Source organism: Panthera onca, chromosome D3, assembly GCF_046562875.1.
Source record: "Panthera onca isolate mPanOnc1 chromosome D3, mPanOnc1 haplotype 2, whole genome shotgun sequence".
Classification (NCBI taxonomy): Eukaryota; Metazoa; Chordata; class Mammalia; order Carnivora; family Felidae; genus Panthera; species Panthera onca.
This window is the reverse complement of record NC_138350.1, coordinates 29,630,236-29,647,221: the sequence shown is the minus strand read 5'-3', so window position 1 is coordinate 29,647,221 and position 16,986 is coordinate 29,630,236. Positions and strand designations below refer to the sequence as shown.

General features: G+C 41.3%; 1 protein-coding gene across 1 annotated transcript in view; it reads right to left on the bottom strand.

The window, feature by feature from the left end:
* The window catches only part of LOC132665715 (ankyrin repeat domain-containing protein 26-like), a 104,912-nt gene extending 90,786 nt beyond the window's left edge, over positions 1–14,126 (bottom strand). Inside the window, exons 1-4 of the mRNA XM_081790851.1 lie at positions 13,844–14,126; positions 9,050–9,164; positions 8,716–8,889; positions 2,589–2,737 (exon numbers count right to left, since the gene is read on the bottom strand). Of these exons, the coding sequence (XP_081646977.1) occupies positions 2,589–2,737; positions 8,716–8,889; positions 9,050–9,164; positions 13,844–14,094 (689 nt within the window). The 5' untranslated portion in view covers positions 14,095–14,126. The remainder of the gene's footprint in view (positions 1–2,588; positions 2,738–8,715; positions 8,890–9,049; positions 9,165–13,843) is intronic.
* Positions 14,127–16,986: the final 2,860 nt, after the last annotated feature.

Below are 16,986 nucleotides of genomic sequence, written 5' to 3'. Positions count from 1 at the left end.
GCAAAGGTCAATCACGACCAGAATGCAGCACCAGTTTCAACAGCAATGTCGCAGAAACAGAATCAAAGGAAACCATAGAATGATCAGGATGTCCTTTTGTCCCCTCCAAATGACTTGTGAAAGAGGACTGTCTCTTTGGTCTTAGGGTGCTCCTTAGGTTCTTGGAAAATTCAAGGGACAGAGTACAGGAGTTAGCCCTCAAAGGAAAGTATAGGGTCTTCTACAAAACTGAACATTTCAAGACCCAAGTTACTAGTTCGAAAACACAGAGATGTAACATTATTTGTGCCCCATGCAGAGGGGTTATACCTGAAATGAAATGCATAATCCTGGAGGATAAAGGTCTCAAAAGTCCTGAGATAAAGAATCCTGCACACATTCCTACTTCCAACTAGTCTAGTCCTTTGCTTGATTTCTGGCTCATGTTGTGGACTAATCGACTGCCATTCCAAAACTGCCTGACCAAACTACGAAATCCCATCTTTACATACGAAGTTAACAGTTAAATTATTTTAAACCTCAGTTTAGTAATAACTAGCATTTTAATACAAACACTTACAGATTAAAACCCTTAATATAAGCATATTCATCTGCAGTGCATCCATATACATCTTGAGGAAAGGGTTCAATACCTTGCTGAAGAAGTAGCCTGACTAAATTTGTTGAGTCATAATTTACAGCAAGCACGAAGGCTGTTATAACAGAGATAACTTCACTCTTAGGAATTTAGAGTTAAACAGCTAATTTGATATACGTTATCAGGTTAATATCTTGCCTATGTGTTCAGAATCGACCATTTACATGTTTCAGTGTTCATATTTGTAAATGATCTCCAAGACTAAAATGAAGGAACAAAAAGGAAGCTTCTTGTCCCACTTGGGTAACGTATTATAGAGTTGCTAATTTAAAGTCCTTTGATAAACAAGAAACTATGCTGAGGTCACTTATCTGAATAGGTAAAGATTTTAAAAAAGAATTCCCCATGTCTTCCTTAATCTGATACAGTGCACTTCAAAGGCATCTAGAGAGGTCAAGTAAGTATAGAAACTATCTGCAGGCTTAAAATGATAATATTTTAATGCGAATGCTAACAAAATAGGCATAATTGTAGTTAACGATGCTGATAAGCATATGGTAGGCACTAAATTAAATGCTATGTATATAAAATATTATTTATGCACAACCACCCTTGCAGGATATATTATCATCCTCCTTTTCATATCAGGAAACATATTTAGGGATGATACGTAACGCTCCCAAGGTCACAACACCTAGCCAGTAGGAAAGCTATGAATCAACCTAGTCTTGTGTGAATCTAAAGCACATCTCTTCCTTCTTTATCACCCATCTATAACTTATCCTCGTTAAAGGAAAAGTCTATTCAGTTAAAGTTATCTTTCATCTTTCTACTCCTACCAATTAAAAATAAAATCAAAAATACATATACTGGACATGAAAAAGGGTAAAACCTGATGAGACCTGGTAATAGTAATTAATCATCACTTAGAGATCACCTAACGACATCAGTATTCCTCAAAAAAGAAAAAAAAGCAATTTAAAGAAAAGTGTCATCCAAAAGACAAAACAACTCCTATTTATGTTTAATATGCATCTTTTTTTTTTAACATTTATTGGCTTTTGAGAGACAGAGCTCAAGCAAGGGAGAGGGAGAGAGAGAGGGATACACAGAACCCAAGGCAACTCTAGGCTCTGAGCTGTCAGCACAGAGCCCAACGTGGGGCTCGAACCCACGAACCGTGACATCATGACCACAGCCAAAGTCATAGACTTAACCAACTGAGCCACCCAGGCACCCCAATTTACATCTTTGAAGGACAAATGTATATGAAGTAGAATTTCTTTTTTAAGTTTACTTACGATTTATTTTGAGAAAGAGAGACAGTGCACCCGAGAGTGTGGGCAAGGGGCAGAGACAGAGAGAGAGAGAGACAGAGAAAGAGAGAGAGAGAGAGAGAGAGAGTTTGAGAATCCGAGCAGGTTCTGCACTGTCAGCACAGAGCCTTATGTGGGGTTCAATCCACAAACCATGAGATGATCACCTGAGCCAAAGTCGGTTGCTTAACCAACTGAGCCACCCAGGTGCCTCTATGAAGTAGAAGTATAAAAAAATATCATAAAAGGGTTAAGAAGGCCAATATTGTGTCATAAAGTAAATTAAGAGCTGAGAGTCCACCCTTTATAAAACTGATATGAAATCCCTTTAGTTAACACAAAATCATGTGCAGAAAAAACAAACAAATAAAAACCATTGCAGGAGCAACTGGGTGACTCAGTTGGTTAAGCATCAGACTCTTGACCTCAGCTCGGGTCTTGATCTCAGAGTCATGAGTTCAGGCCCAGCGTTGGACTCCACGCCGAGCATGGAACCTACTTAAAAATAAACACTGCAAATGACACGAGTCAACATCATCAAGGAATATGAATTCTGCTATACCCTGTTCTTCATGTGGCCCAGTCAGAATAATTGCTTTCTGTCTAACTGGTGATGTGTTGACAGTTTTCACTATATAATTATAAATTAATCTTCTTCTTCTGAAGTTAATCTTCCTGACTTGAATAATTATTACCACTCTAGAACCATACTAAGGTTTAAAAGAAAACTACTGCACCTTTTTGATTTATCCTCTGCATGTATATTTGCTGCCTTTTCTACTAAAACTTCCACTATTTGCTGTTTGTTTTCATTTACAGCAACTAGAAGTGGTGTGAAGTTATCCTGTAAAAGAGCAAAAACAATTTAGAATTTACAAAATTACACCTTTCCATACAGAATTTTAAAACATACAAAAGATCCTCTAAACTTAAACATATAATACAAAAAGTAAATAAAAAATGGCCTCTTCCTTCCCACCCCTGTGCTTTCACCTGCTGCTGCTCCTCTTTAAAATAGCCCTCCTCCACTGGGGCACCTGGGTGGCTCAGTTGGTTAAGTGACCAACTGCAGCTCAGGTCATGATCTCAGGGTTTGTGAGTTCGATCCCTGCATTGTGCTCTATGCTGACAGTGCACGGCCTGGAGCCTGTTCCAGATTCTGTGTCTCACTGTCTCTCTCTCTCCCCTCGCTCTCTCTCTCTCTCTCAAAAAGAAATACACATTAAAAATTGTTTTTGATAAAATAGCCCTCCTCCACCTTCTTCAACAGATTATATGCAGTCATTCTCCCAAATTCACTTCAAACACTGACTGGTTCCAAGATCGTTGCCTGTATCACATTACTTATGATGGTATACTGTAGTTATTGTTCCCTGTCTAAACCAAGAGCTTCTTGAGAGCAGGGGCTATTTCTTATCTCTATATCTCCAAACTCCAAAACGCAGCAGTAAATGCTTTACGTACTTTTACTGAATTAATAACCTAAATGATGATCTCTGGAGTAGTGTTTCTTAAATTATCTTCCAAAGAATACATACTTTGCCAGAAGGTAAGTACTATGTCCCAATGGAAAGATTTCATGATCACCTATGTTTGAGAAATATTATAAAACTGCATTATATGTCTGGCATTACAGAAATCCATTTAAATCTGCTCAATCCCCATTTGACAATCCTTTTTGTGGCAAACATTCACATTTGAGGAATCAGAGTTTCAGGGATATAGTTTGGAGAACTTTCTGATAAAAGGTGAAGCTTTTTCCAAAGTTATACAAACTTGCTTGTCTTCTGTCAGTGGTATCAGGATCCACTGACATCCGAGATGTCAACATAAGGCATTCCTGCTCCAAATGGGTCACTAAGGAGATGAGCTCAGAACTCCAAGAGATAAGCTTCAAATGAACTTTGATTCCTTAATATTAAATAGCCCATGGCCTTTCTCCTATGATAAAATGCTAAAGTTTTATCTTAACTGTTAGGAAGCTCAATATGAAATTTTATTCTCAATTATAATAATCCTGGGACCCTAATGCATATCTACTTCTAAAAAAATCTGTTTGTATTCTAGTTGCATTCCAGTTTCCACTGGAATAGCTACTTACTTTATATTTTAGGCAAAATATAAATCGGAAATAAAAATATAATGGTTTATCAATAAAAATTCAAACACTGGTTTCTACAGATCATTTTTAGCATAATGAAAGTGACTACATTATTTGCATTTTTAGGGAACAATGCTGACGAGAAAGAGAATATTGTCTGCAATAGGCATAACCTATTCAACTGTAACCATGATTAACGTAATACGGTTTGCAAATATTCCAATAGGAATACGATTATTCAAATTTTGTTTTTTAAAGTTTATTTATTTTTGACAGAGAGAGAGAGACAGAGCATAAGCGGGCAAGGGGCAGAGAGAGAGGGAGACACAGAACCCAAAGCAGGCTACAGGCTCTGAGCTGTCAGCACAGAGCCCCACACGGGGCTCGAACTCACAGACCGCGAGATCATGACCTGAGCCGAAGTCGGACGCTCAACCGACTGAGCCACCCAGGTGCCCCAGGAATACGATGATTTATAGTACACAGAAGGAAAAAGTGTCTTCTTTTCAAACTAACTTACGGGGCACCTGGGTGGCTCAGTCAGTTAAAAGGCCGACTTCGGTTCAGGTCATGATGTCATGGTTTGTGAGTTCAAGCCCTGCATCGGGCTCTATGCTGACAGCTCAGCCTGGAGCCTGCTTGGGATTCTGTGTCTCCTTTTCTCTCTGCCCCTCCCCCACTCATGCACGTGCTCTCTCTCCTTCAAAAATCAATAAACATTAAAAAAATAAATACAATACAAAAACAACTTAGAAAGTCGAACTTGGAAAATTCAATCCTATTCCGAAGACATTAACATAAAATACAAAATATATATTTTAAATCAATATGGATTGCCTTGAAAACCTTGAATCTTTATCAAAATAGACCATAAAACAGAGGTGCCTGGGTAGCTCAGTCAGTTAAGCATCTGACTCTTGACTTTGGCTCAAGTCATGGTCTCGATTCATGAGTTCAAACCCAGTGCCTCCTAGGGATTCTCTCTCTCTCTTTCTCAAAATTAACTTTAAAAAAAAATTACCAAGGTTTCTTTGTGTCCCAAAAGAGATCTGATTAGCACAGTCTAAACTTATGTATATATATATACATATATATGTATATATGTTTATACGTATATACCTATGTATATGTATATGTGTGTGTGTGTATATATATGTATATGTATATGTATAGATAGATCATAAAACAGTAATTGCAAATGTAATGCTTATGGAGGCAAAGTAGGTGACTCAAGTAAGTGAAGGCCTAAGTGGGGACAGTAGCAAACTGGAGACACACACGCCTCATATAAAAAGGGCAGCCGCTGGAATGCATACCAAACAGTAGTATGGGCTCAAAGTACCAGGTATGATTCTGTACGAAAAGTCTGAAATCCAGATTTCTGCATGAGTGTCATAATTTTTAACGTTGATTCAATTTATGGAGGAAACTAAACACATCCACGGGCCAAATTTAGTCAATAGCCCACGGGTATTTTGGTTGTGCATAAAGCAAATATTTGTATGTAAATCTTTCCTGAAGTATGAGTATCACGTTTTACCAAACACTTAGGCCCCAACAGGTAATAAAAATTGCTATTAAGAGTCATAAGAGGGGAGCCTGGGTGGCTTAGTCAGTTGAGTATCTGACGCTTGACTTCAGCTCAGGTCATGATCCCAGGGTTGTGGGACTGAGTCCTGCATCAGGCTTGGCACTGAGCTTGGAGCCTTCTTGAAGTTCTCCCTCTCTCCCTCTGCCCTTCTCCCCCACTCGCACTCTCTCTGTCTAAAAGAATCACAACAAAAAGACTCGTAACACCCACTTTAAGATTTTTCCCAACGCTTATTAAAACTGCAATCTATCTGTGTTTAATTCTCCCTGACTGCTAATCAAATAGACCAATTAGTTCACAACTATGCTGAAACTAAATTATTAAAACAATTCCCAACTGTATTGTCACTAACTACATTTCCATGTTTAAAACTACCATTTGGATTATGCCAGGGCTATATGAACTTAACAGACATCATAAGACAGTCTGTCACATAGCTTCAACTAATAAAAAAGATTCAAGATTTTCTCCTATTGCAATCAGGAAAACACTGCTTATAATAACCAAATGGCTATGAATAGGAGAGAGAGAGAGAGAGAGAGAGAAAGAGAGAGCAAGCGTGAGCGAGTGGGGGAGGGGCAGGGAGAGAGACTCTCATGTGTCTCTGCACCATCAGTGCAGAGCCCAATGTGGGGTTCGAACTCACAAACCATGAGATCACAACCTGAGTGGAAGTTGGACGCTTAATCAACCGAACAACCCGGGTACCCCTCCCTTCAGTAGTTAGCTTTTTTTTTTTCTTTAAATGTCCACTTATTTGTGAAAGAGAAAGAAAGAGCACGAGCAGGGGAGGGGCAAAAAGAGAGGGAGACTACAGAATACGAAGCAGGCTCCAGGCTCTGTCTAAGCTGTCAGCACAGAGCCCAACACGGGGCTAGAACTTGTGAACCGTGAGATGATGACCTGAGCCTGAAGTCAGACGCTTAACCGACTGAGCCACCCACACACCCCAGTAGTTCTTAACCAAGAGTTGTAGCACAGTCTCAAAAAAAAATATTTCTAAATATCCATGTCTATGTATACATGTTACTAGACTTACTCAAACTCTTCAGGGAAGAGTTTAGGCTTGTAAAAAAAAATTGAAACTTCCCCAGGGCACTGGGATTCACCACCACGATTCTAGCTGAGAGCTGGTGCAGCAGACAATCACATCAGTCTCATCTATGTGGCCAACTCCCTCTATCATTTGAAGATTTAGCCAAAAGAATGACTTCAAAACTGCATTTAATTTCCCTGAGCAGAGGTAGAACAGGGACTAAATGTAAAGTCAAAATGCAGCTTGATTTCATTACTTTTAAGCTTCTTACTTCCTATCAAGATATTCTAGATTTCAGAACGGAGTTTAGACTCTTATCTAAGTGGCTGTTTCTGCCAGAATAGGATTATATGACAGTTAATTATTTGTTCTTTCCTCTCCTTGCCCACTTCATCAACCACCTGTTCACTGCCAATCTGATTTCCTCTGAGTCCTCCTACACTTGGTCTCTAGGCAGGTTTACAACTCACTCTTTCCCTAAGTAACAATTATTCCCCTCGAAAATTGAAGACTCCTTGACTAAACATATAAACTGAAGGGAAAAAAATAATAAAACAAACAGCCTCTTCTTGTTATTTTCTCTCATTTGCCAAATTTCCAAATTGGCCCACGTAGTTCGGACTGCTCCCTCCTTTCCCCTTTTTCCTCTTAAGCCTTGGCCAATAAAAGATAAATCCCATTTTTATAAATCACTTTTTTATCAAATGTGAACTTGTCAACAGCAGCAACATTTTTTATTGTAAAATACATTTGTTTTCTTTGAGTTTTAAGACAAAGCCGAGGGCAAATTTTGCTTTCCTGTGTTGTTTTTCACTAATAAAAAAAATTGGATGGGAAAAAATATTTGAAAACAAAATAAGTTTTACCTTTAACAAATATATTGTTTTCATAAATATTTGCCATAAATACATAAACCAAAGCAGTATTCTCTAATGTTTCTTTAGAAGTATCCTTATTTAAAATGAAATCTTAGGGGTGCCTAGGTGGCTCAGTTGGTAGAGCATCCAACTTCGACTCAGGTCTTGATCTCATGGCTCATGAGTTCACGCCCTGCATTGGGCTCTGTGCTGACAGCTGGGAGCCTGGAGCTTGCTTCAGATTCTGTGTCTCCTTCTCTCTCTCTGCCCCCTCCCACTCTTGTTCTGTCTCTGTCTCTGTCTCTCTCTCTCTCAAAAATAAATAAAAAATAATAAGAAGGAAGAAAGAAAGAAAGAAAAAACAAAAGAAAGAAAGAAAGAAACGAAAGAAAGAAAGAAGAAATCTTAGATAAATAAGTTGTTTCCAAATATTTTCATTCAGGGAATACTTGAACTTCCAAATACATAAAATTGACCCAACCTATGTCAACCAAGGGTGTTCCTTTAGGGGCTTCAGCAGTGAGAGGTAATGCATGTCAAAGAAAAGGCAGGTGGGCCAGCAAGTGTGGCCATCATCTACTCCCCATGTACAGCTACAACCCTGCTGAGGAGCTACACAAGGTTGAGCGGGAGCTACTCTCTTAAGTGGGACACCCCAACATGGTACATGGCTGGCCGAGTGGCTACCAACACAAGTAGATGCCTTGCTGGATGTCAAGACATGACCTGACCCCAATGCCCTCATCTTCAGAGCACCGGGGCCTGCAGTGCCCAGCATCTACAACCTGCTGCTTTCTCCTCCCGCATGCACACATCCAAGCTCTCCCTGCTGGGTCTGGGTCTCCATTCCTCCTCCCACCTATCCCCAGCAGCACCCCTTGCCTAAGCCCCTGCATAGCACCCAGCCTCCATCATCAACTCACTCCCCTCACTAGACCTTTAGTCCTTTATGGGCTCTGAGACTACCATCCACTTATAGGCACTAATGGAAACATTTTCTTGCTGGGGTGGAAGGGTGGCTGGGAGATACAACTTTGCCCTTTCTGTGGGCACTACCTTTTTCTAGATCTCCCTGACTTGGCATTGGAGTTATTTCCATGATGACAGGGCCTGATGGATAGAATTCAGTGAGTGAGTGTGTGTGTGTGTGTGTGTGTGTGTGAAATAAAACATTTTGAGGCTAAAATATTCATGTATATATATAAAATTTCAAATAATGTATAAATTAGTTCTTTACCTTATTTCTTGCTTCAGTAATCGCATTGTATAGCAGCAGCTTCTCTATTATGGATATATTATCACCAAAGGCCGCATAGTGGAGAGCAGTGTTGCCACTCACATCCCTAATATTTGGATCGGCACCATTTTCCAATAGTAGGTTTACACATTTCTCTTCTTGGCACTGTACGGCCTGTCAGTGATATGCCAAGAAACAGAGTGTAAATTCTGAGAATTTAAAGTAAGCATGCCACAGGTTTCACCGATTCGTTTTGTTTCAAGGCAATAACTTCATTTCATTCTAAGTAATGACATCAAATCCATCTCAGGCAGACATAACTGCTACTACACACCTTCATGAGAGCTGTCCTGTTTTCATGATCACAGAGGTTAAGATGGCATTTCCTCTCTACTAGGAGGGTCACCACTTCTGGATGGCCATTGGCACAGGCCAAATGGAGAGCAGTCCTAAAAAAGTGAGAGGACTTTTTAGGAAATGATAGTGCACTCTCTCAAAACATGCAGTTAATTCAGGAAATTGTAAACATTAAGTAGCATGTTATTCCTATGCCTCCAAAACAAAGATTCAGTTTTCCTCTGGAGAAAGTACAATATTTGGTAGTGATGACTCCTCACACTAATAAAAGAGCAGCCTGTTTGAAGAGAAAGAGCATGACCTCGGGATTCAGCTCCACTTGGGTTTCAATCCTAGTTTAACTCTGCCACTCACTAGTTATTGCTTAGACTTATCCTCAATGTCCTCAACAAAAGGGGATAAAAATAGTAGTTGTCTCGGGTCCCCTGGCTAGCTCAGTCTGAAGAGCATGTAACTCTTGATCTCAGGGTCGTGAGTTTGAAGCCCTACAGTAGATGTAGAGATTACAAAAATAAAAAATAAAAAAATAATAATAATAACAAAATGAAATGAAATGAAATGAAATGAAATGAAATGAAATAAAATACATAGTAGTTATCTCACAAGACCTCTTTGTGATGCTTAAATGAGGATCTATGCAAGTATTTAGAACACTTCCTAGCACAAACAACATCTCAATAGTTGTTGGATAATATAATTTTTACCATTACTACCGCTTTAAATAGACAACACTTCAATTAGGTACCTTGATACAGTTACACCTACTTTGCAGACACGTTTTAAGGATTAGCAAGAATACTGCAACCAATGATTCTAAGATGCTCATTTTGTCACATTTTAATATCTCTGACATTGGAATGCAATTTATAACTCAAAATGTCTTACAAATGTAACTGGCAGGACTTTAAAAAAAATTTATTGGTACATAAAATAGTGGGACACCATAGAATCTTGGTGCCTTCCATTATGTGAAATGATGGTATATACAATAGGTCTATTGCAGTTCTAGTCATATGATTGGCATTTACATAAATTTTAGTTCTGAAAAACATTATAGGAAAAGAGGACTAAATTAACAAAAGGAAAACATTTTTAAGGACTTCTTACTTTGCCTCTCAAGAAAGTTTAAGCCAAAGGAAACTCAGGATTCCAATGACCAGGAACAGCTCATTTTATTAAATATTGAGGTCTACAGATTGTACGAAAATCAAGTATTTCCAATGATCAATATTAGTACTTACTCCTCTCATAAATTTCAAAAGGGCAGGTAAAGGTTATCTTTTACAATTTCCTATCTTCAGAAACTTTGAAAGGAAGGAGGAAAACTTCCATTGAGATTAAGTCCTAATACTTCAATGTAAAATTTCTCATCTTAGGGGTGCCTTGCCGGTTCAGTCAGTAGAGCATAGGACCTTGATCTCAGGGTTGTAAATTTGCCCCACGATGGGTGTAGAGATTACTTAAAAATAAAATCTGGTGCAGAGCCTGCTTTCGATGCTCTGTCCCTCCTCTCCCTGTCCCCCTCCCCCTGCTCATGCTTTCACCCTCAACAATAAACAACACTTAAAACATAAAGTAAACAAGATAAAAGCTGGGGCACCTGGGTGGCTCAGTCTGTTAAGCGTGCAGCTCTTAATTTGGGCTCAAGTCACGATCTCATGTTCACTGGCTCAAGCCCCGTGCTGGGACTCTTTGAAAAGTGTATTGGAAAAGTTCCTGCTTTCAGCACGGGGTCTGCTTGGCATTCTCTCTCTGTCCCTCCATTCCCCCCACCCCCACCCCCACCCCACCCCTCTCAAAAAATAAATAAATAAACTTAAAAAATAAAATCTTTAGAAAATAAATCAATAAAATTTCTCATCCTGCTCATACTGTGCAAAATGAAGTCTTTGAGAACAAAAGGATATTGGGTAGAGTATGTCCACTATATAATATATGTGCAGGTTCTAGTTGATAAATAAATGGATGGAAAGAGTGGATAAATACAGTTGGAGAGTTCAATAGTTTTAAAGAAAAGGTATATAAAGGAAAGCATACTTCTGAAACAGTAAATAATCACTTATATTTGCTAGGTCTTATTTTTTCATAAGCACACAACTAATATATTTTACTTTCATGATTAATATAAATCATTTACCTATTACATGTAATAAAGCTACCTATAACAGAAAACATATGTATATGCTTAATATATGCATAATAAAATCTACAAGTGCAAATAAAAATTCTCCCTTTACTTCTGAAGAGCCAAAAGTTGTCCAGATATGCCAATCCTCAAAAAACATTTTAATTAACTCATTTTTCTTATTTTACATCCAAAAATATTTTTAACACAAAGTGAGAAATTATTTTTATGTATATAAGATTCATATTCTTGCTCTTCTCCAGGATTACTTCAACGATAATAAACCTTTCTGCTGATAATAAACTTTTAATAGGACCTTTATACACCTTTTCCTGTAGAAAGCACAGATTTTCTTTGAAGGAAAAGAAAAATGCATGTAAATACAAAGGCTCATAAATCACAAATGTCATCACATTTTGTGCATTTTTGGGCTTAACATAAAACCGTAGTCAGCTTGTGTGTACCTATGATCACACTGATTTTTGTTCTCAATGATCAACTAAAGCACAGCTCTGCATCTCTGTGTATGTCTATTATCTATGCCACCTTCAATGATCACATATCCATCTTATGGATGTAATGCCAATTACTTATAAAAGCCATTATATGAGTTCTTCTTAATACATTGCTATTTTAAATAGTGCTGAGAAAAACAAAATGTATGTTATTTATCCCTAGTGATTTCCTAAAGATACTTTAGTAGAAATAAAATTGATGGGTAAAAGGAATACATATTTTTTAAATGTGGTACTTACACCAAATTGTCTATTGGAAAGTCGAAAACAACTTAAACTTTAAGCGGCAGTATAAGCCCCATCACTCTATTTTCACAAAGGTTGTAGATGGAAAACGGTATTTCAGTCCCTTTTTAACTTAAATTTCTTTTTTCCCAGGGACACTATATTTCCCTATGTCCACTGGTCCCTTGTAAATGTGCAAAGAAGTACTTTGCACGATTTCAAATTACAGATTTTTGTTTGTTTTGATTTCAAAGACTTCCCTGTAAAACGAAGATATGTTTTGTTGTCTGATACAAATATGTTGTAAATATTTGCAAGTGCATTGTCTTTTATTTTAATAATATTATTTTCTGATAGAGGCTTTTAGGTTTTTATGTTGCTAAACCAATCTCCAGAATTCTTGATTTAAAATTTTTTAAATATTTGTTTATTTTTGGGAGACAGAGACACAGCGTGCAAGCAAGGGAGGGGCAGAGAGAGAGGGAGACACAGAATCTGAGCTGTCAGCACAGAGCCTGAAGCGAGGCTCGAACCCACAAAGCATAGGATCACGACATGGGCCAAAGTCAGACCGCTTAACCTACTGAGCCACCGAGGGGCCCCAATTTTTTTTGAGAGAGAGAAAGAGAGAGAGAGAGAGAGAGAGAGAGACAAGACAGAATCCCAAGCATGCTCCACATGGACAGCAGGGAGCCTGGGGAAGGGCTTGAACCCACGAACCCCTGAGATTATGACCTGAGCCGAAATCAAGAGTCAGAGGCTTAACTGACTGAGCCACCCAGGTACCCCCAAAAGTCTTGCTTTTCAAGTCATTCTTAAGATGGGTAAATAGGCATTTGTGGGGTTTTTTTCTGTCACTTTTCTTATTTTGCATATTATAATTTTTAAATTTATATCCCATCTGGAACTTACTTTAGGGAGATAAAAGTCTAACAAGTTTTCTCCAAATCGGCTGTTCCTCCACTACTTACGAATAATTCACCTTTTCCTACTAATATGAAAGGTCACCAGTATCAAATTCTAAAGTCTTATGTATATTTGAGCGTTGGTCATGTTCTACTCTGTACCACTCCTTTATCTGTCTTTTCAGCTGTTTGTAAATGAATAATTTGTGGAAATTTAAGGTACATTTTGATATCTGGGAGGGAAAATCTACCTCCTGTATAAAAACATAAGTTCTTAGGTTAATTCCAGTTCATTAACATACAGTGTTCTATCAGTTTCAGATGTACAAGACAGTGAGTCCAAAAATTTCCTTAATGACATCACAAGAAGAGCATGTGTAGCTCAAAATTCTTAAAACCAGGATGCTTTCATTTGCTTTATCTAAAACTGACAGATACAGGAAGGGTACACATTTTGAGAAAAAGGAGTCCTCTTATTCAGAGCCATCTTCCACTTCAAAATGTCCTTCCAAGGTCCCTCAGTAAATAGCACACATACCTAAGTGTACACAGACATAAACTGGATACTGGATTCTGTCCCAAGAATTTCTAGCCCAGAAGTTGATTACAGGAATTATTTCTCCCATTACGCACTTTTCTATGTATGACATTATGGTATGAAAATGAGTCCATTAAAAACAACATGTTGTCAACACTTAATTTTGTGTGTATTACTATTGAAATTTGGGTAAATCACGTCAAACTTGAGAATCAAGTGGTCTATTCAGGAATTAACATGTACGTGCCAGGGCAGCTGAAGATTTTGTTTTTGCCGCTCACGCTGTCGGCCTGGGTGCTAGACCACGCAGGGTTCCCACAACCGGGGGGCAGCGGGACCTCAGGAGGGAAGAGAACCCAGCTCCCCCAGAGAGGGCTCGGATGCACAGGTAGAGCTAGGCCAGGTGTGCTTTTGTCCCAGGTCCGTCCCGCCTCCTCCCTGCCAGCCTCCAAGCCCCTATTACCTGTTCATCTTGTCTCTATCATCCACGCCATTTTCCCCCAAGAACAGAATCTGGTGCACTTGCACTACGTTGCCCACGCAGGCAGCCTTGTGGATCTTTCTGAGATCTCTGTCTCGGATGTGGTAACCCAGCAGCAAGTTGTCAATTCTATTATTCTTCTGCCCAACGCCCCTGCCCTGCCTCTGCAAGCCAGAAGCGAAGCCCAAGGGCGACACGCCCTTCTCCCTCCCGAACCCCCAAACCCTCTTCATTGCGAAGCCTGCGGGCTCCACAGAGACTTCACCCCGCCCTCCCTTTCCACTACCTCCCGAGCCCAGCACTAGCTCCGGAGATAGGCCAAACCCGCCTGGCCACAACACCCCAGCAGTGAGGATCTGTGTTTGGGTGTCTGCCACTTCTCAGTAACCGGAGGCAAGCAATACCGCCAAACACAAGCGCGCTTGCGCACTTCAGAAGAGGCAATCACTGCGCAAGCGCACAGAGGCCTGACTGTCAAGGGTACCCACAGCTCCGACGCTCCCCCCAGGCCCAGCGCAAAGCAACGAACGGAGGGGAGGGGACTCCGGTGGGGGGTGGGGCGGGGGCCCAAGCCGGAACCCAGCACACTTCTTGCCCCACAGCGCCTCCCGGGGGACCCCTCCCCCGCGCCGCGGCCCGGGGTGCAGCCAGGCGGCTGTTCCCGGACCGCGGGAAGGGGTGGAGGTGGGGGCGTGAGGCGGGGATAGGGACCGGGACCGGGGCCGCAACGCCCGCTAAGCTGGGAGCCCACTGCAGCCGCTACCGGATCCCGGGATGGGGCGAGAGGCTGCGGCGGAAGCCAGCATCTCCCAGCCTGGGGCCCCGGTGGCCGCGGAGCCAACGCCGCCGCCGCTGCCTCCGCTGCTGAGACCAGGCTGGAGATGAGTGAGTTAACCCTGACGTCACGGGGGACCCGCGCCACAGCCCCTCCATCCCCGCACTCCTGGCCTTTCGCCTCCATCTCCTCGCTTCCAGCGCAACCCCTCCCCCCCACGCCGTCAGGGCTCCCACAGCCCCCTCCCTCCATGAGCGTGACCTTAGGGGCGGGAGCAGGAGATATGGGCCAGGGGGTTGGGGACATGGAGACAGGGAGATGGGGGCGGGATGCCAGGGAGACTACTCAGCTCAGACGCACCCCCCAGGCCCAGCGCGGCGCAGCGAACGGAGGGGAGGGGGCTCCGGTGGGCGGTGGGGCGGGGGCCCAAGCCGCGGAACCCAGGGGGAGCCAGCACCTCTGCTCGCCGCGCTCGGGTCTGGCCTCGGCACCCTTCTTGTCCCACACGCGCCTCCCGGGGGGCCCCTCCCCCGCGCCGCGGCCCTGGGTGCAGCCAGTTGGCTGTGCCTGAACCGCGGGAAGGGTCTTCATTTATCACCGATACTCATAGCAGCACATAAGCAAGACCTCTGCTTCATTGTGACTGATCCCCCAAAGCAGGAACGTGGCCTGTTCTTCATTATTGTCCTTTGAATGTTTCTCCACTGAGCCACTGAGATAATTACACTTTCTTTTCTTTAATGTTTATTTATTTAGGAGAGAGAGAGGGAGAGAGAGATGGACAGGGTGCAAACAGGGGAGGAGAGAGAAAGGGAGACACAGAATCTGAAGCCAGCTCCAGGCTCTGAGCTGTCAGCACAGAGCCCAAGGCAGGGCTCGAACTCATGAACCGTGAGATCAGGACCTGAGCTGAAGTCAGACACTTAACCGAGTGAGCCACCCACGCACCCCATAATTACACTTTCTTAATGTGTTTGTAAGTTCCTTTTCATTTTCTTCCCCAAGTCCACACACACGCGCACACACACACACACACACACTCACATGCTTTTTATCTGGGTAAAAGCCATTAAAATACCCTTCTTCCCTCATTTACCTTTTTAAGACATTTATAAAGAATTTCAAAAAAAAAAAACACAAAAGAATTTCAAATAGTCCTCATAAATTTTCTAGCAGTATGAATCATATAGTAGGTGCAGAGTATATATTCCTTGAGTTAACTAACTGGACGTTTGCTCAAAGGTAGGAAGATAATAATAGGTCAGATGGTATGTGGGAGCCTTGTGTTTGCTCCTGTGTCCCCCTGCTTCCCTTTGCCCTTCACTCATCTCTCGCTGCCTGACTGAACCAACACCTGCTTATCCTTAGGGGCTACCTACCAATGTCAGCTGATACCATGGAGACTTGCACAGATTCCCTCTGCATAATAAAAAATGCTCTCTTCTCACCTACCACTTATACCAGCCACAATTGACTTTACCAACAACACTGTCTTGTTTAAGGGCTCTGATTTCACTCAGCCCAGTGAACACCTGAGAACATACTAGAAAGATCAGGGCAATGCTATATTACCCACAGAAAACTCAACTGCATTAGGACAATGAGTGAGACCCTCTCTCAAATAACAGGATTGCTCATGTTTGTGTTTCCACAGAAATTATCATGGGGGAAAAGGAGACCAGTAAACCAAGAAACATACTCTTAACTACAGAGAACAAACTGATGGTTACCAGAGGGGAGATGGGTGGCGGAATTGGGTTCTATAGGGGATGGAGATTAAAGAGTGCACTTTGTGATGTGCACCGGGCATTGTATGTAAGGGTGGAATTACTGAATTCTACACCTGAAACCAACATTACACTGTATTTTAGCTAACTGGAGTTTAAAACTTTAAAAAATATTCTATATTAGCCATAAGGAAAGGCCCTGTGCTTAAGTGTCCAAAGCATCACTGTGCTTCAAATGACATTCTTGTCCTTCATACACAATAGAGTAACACTTTCCCCACATTTCTGTGTCCACACTTGTGCTTTACTGCTGAAAAGCACCCTTTGCTCAAAGAGGGTTTTAGAAAGCTCCTTGGGGATCTGTAGTCAGAAGTGTTTTTAGCCCTTGAGAAGCACTAGGAAATGGCCTAGAATTAGGTGCCTAAAAGTACACTGTGGTAATACATTCTTCATGTAGCTTTCAGTGTATATCTAGTAGAAAGTTTTGTTTAAACACTCTCTATTCATATAAGGGAATGTCCATACTCTTAACTCCCAGAAAAGCGCTTTTCTGAAAGCATTTGTGAATTAGCTTCTCATAAACATCCAGTAAGAAGTGAGCTTACAGCCATCTGTATAAGCAC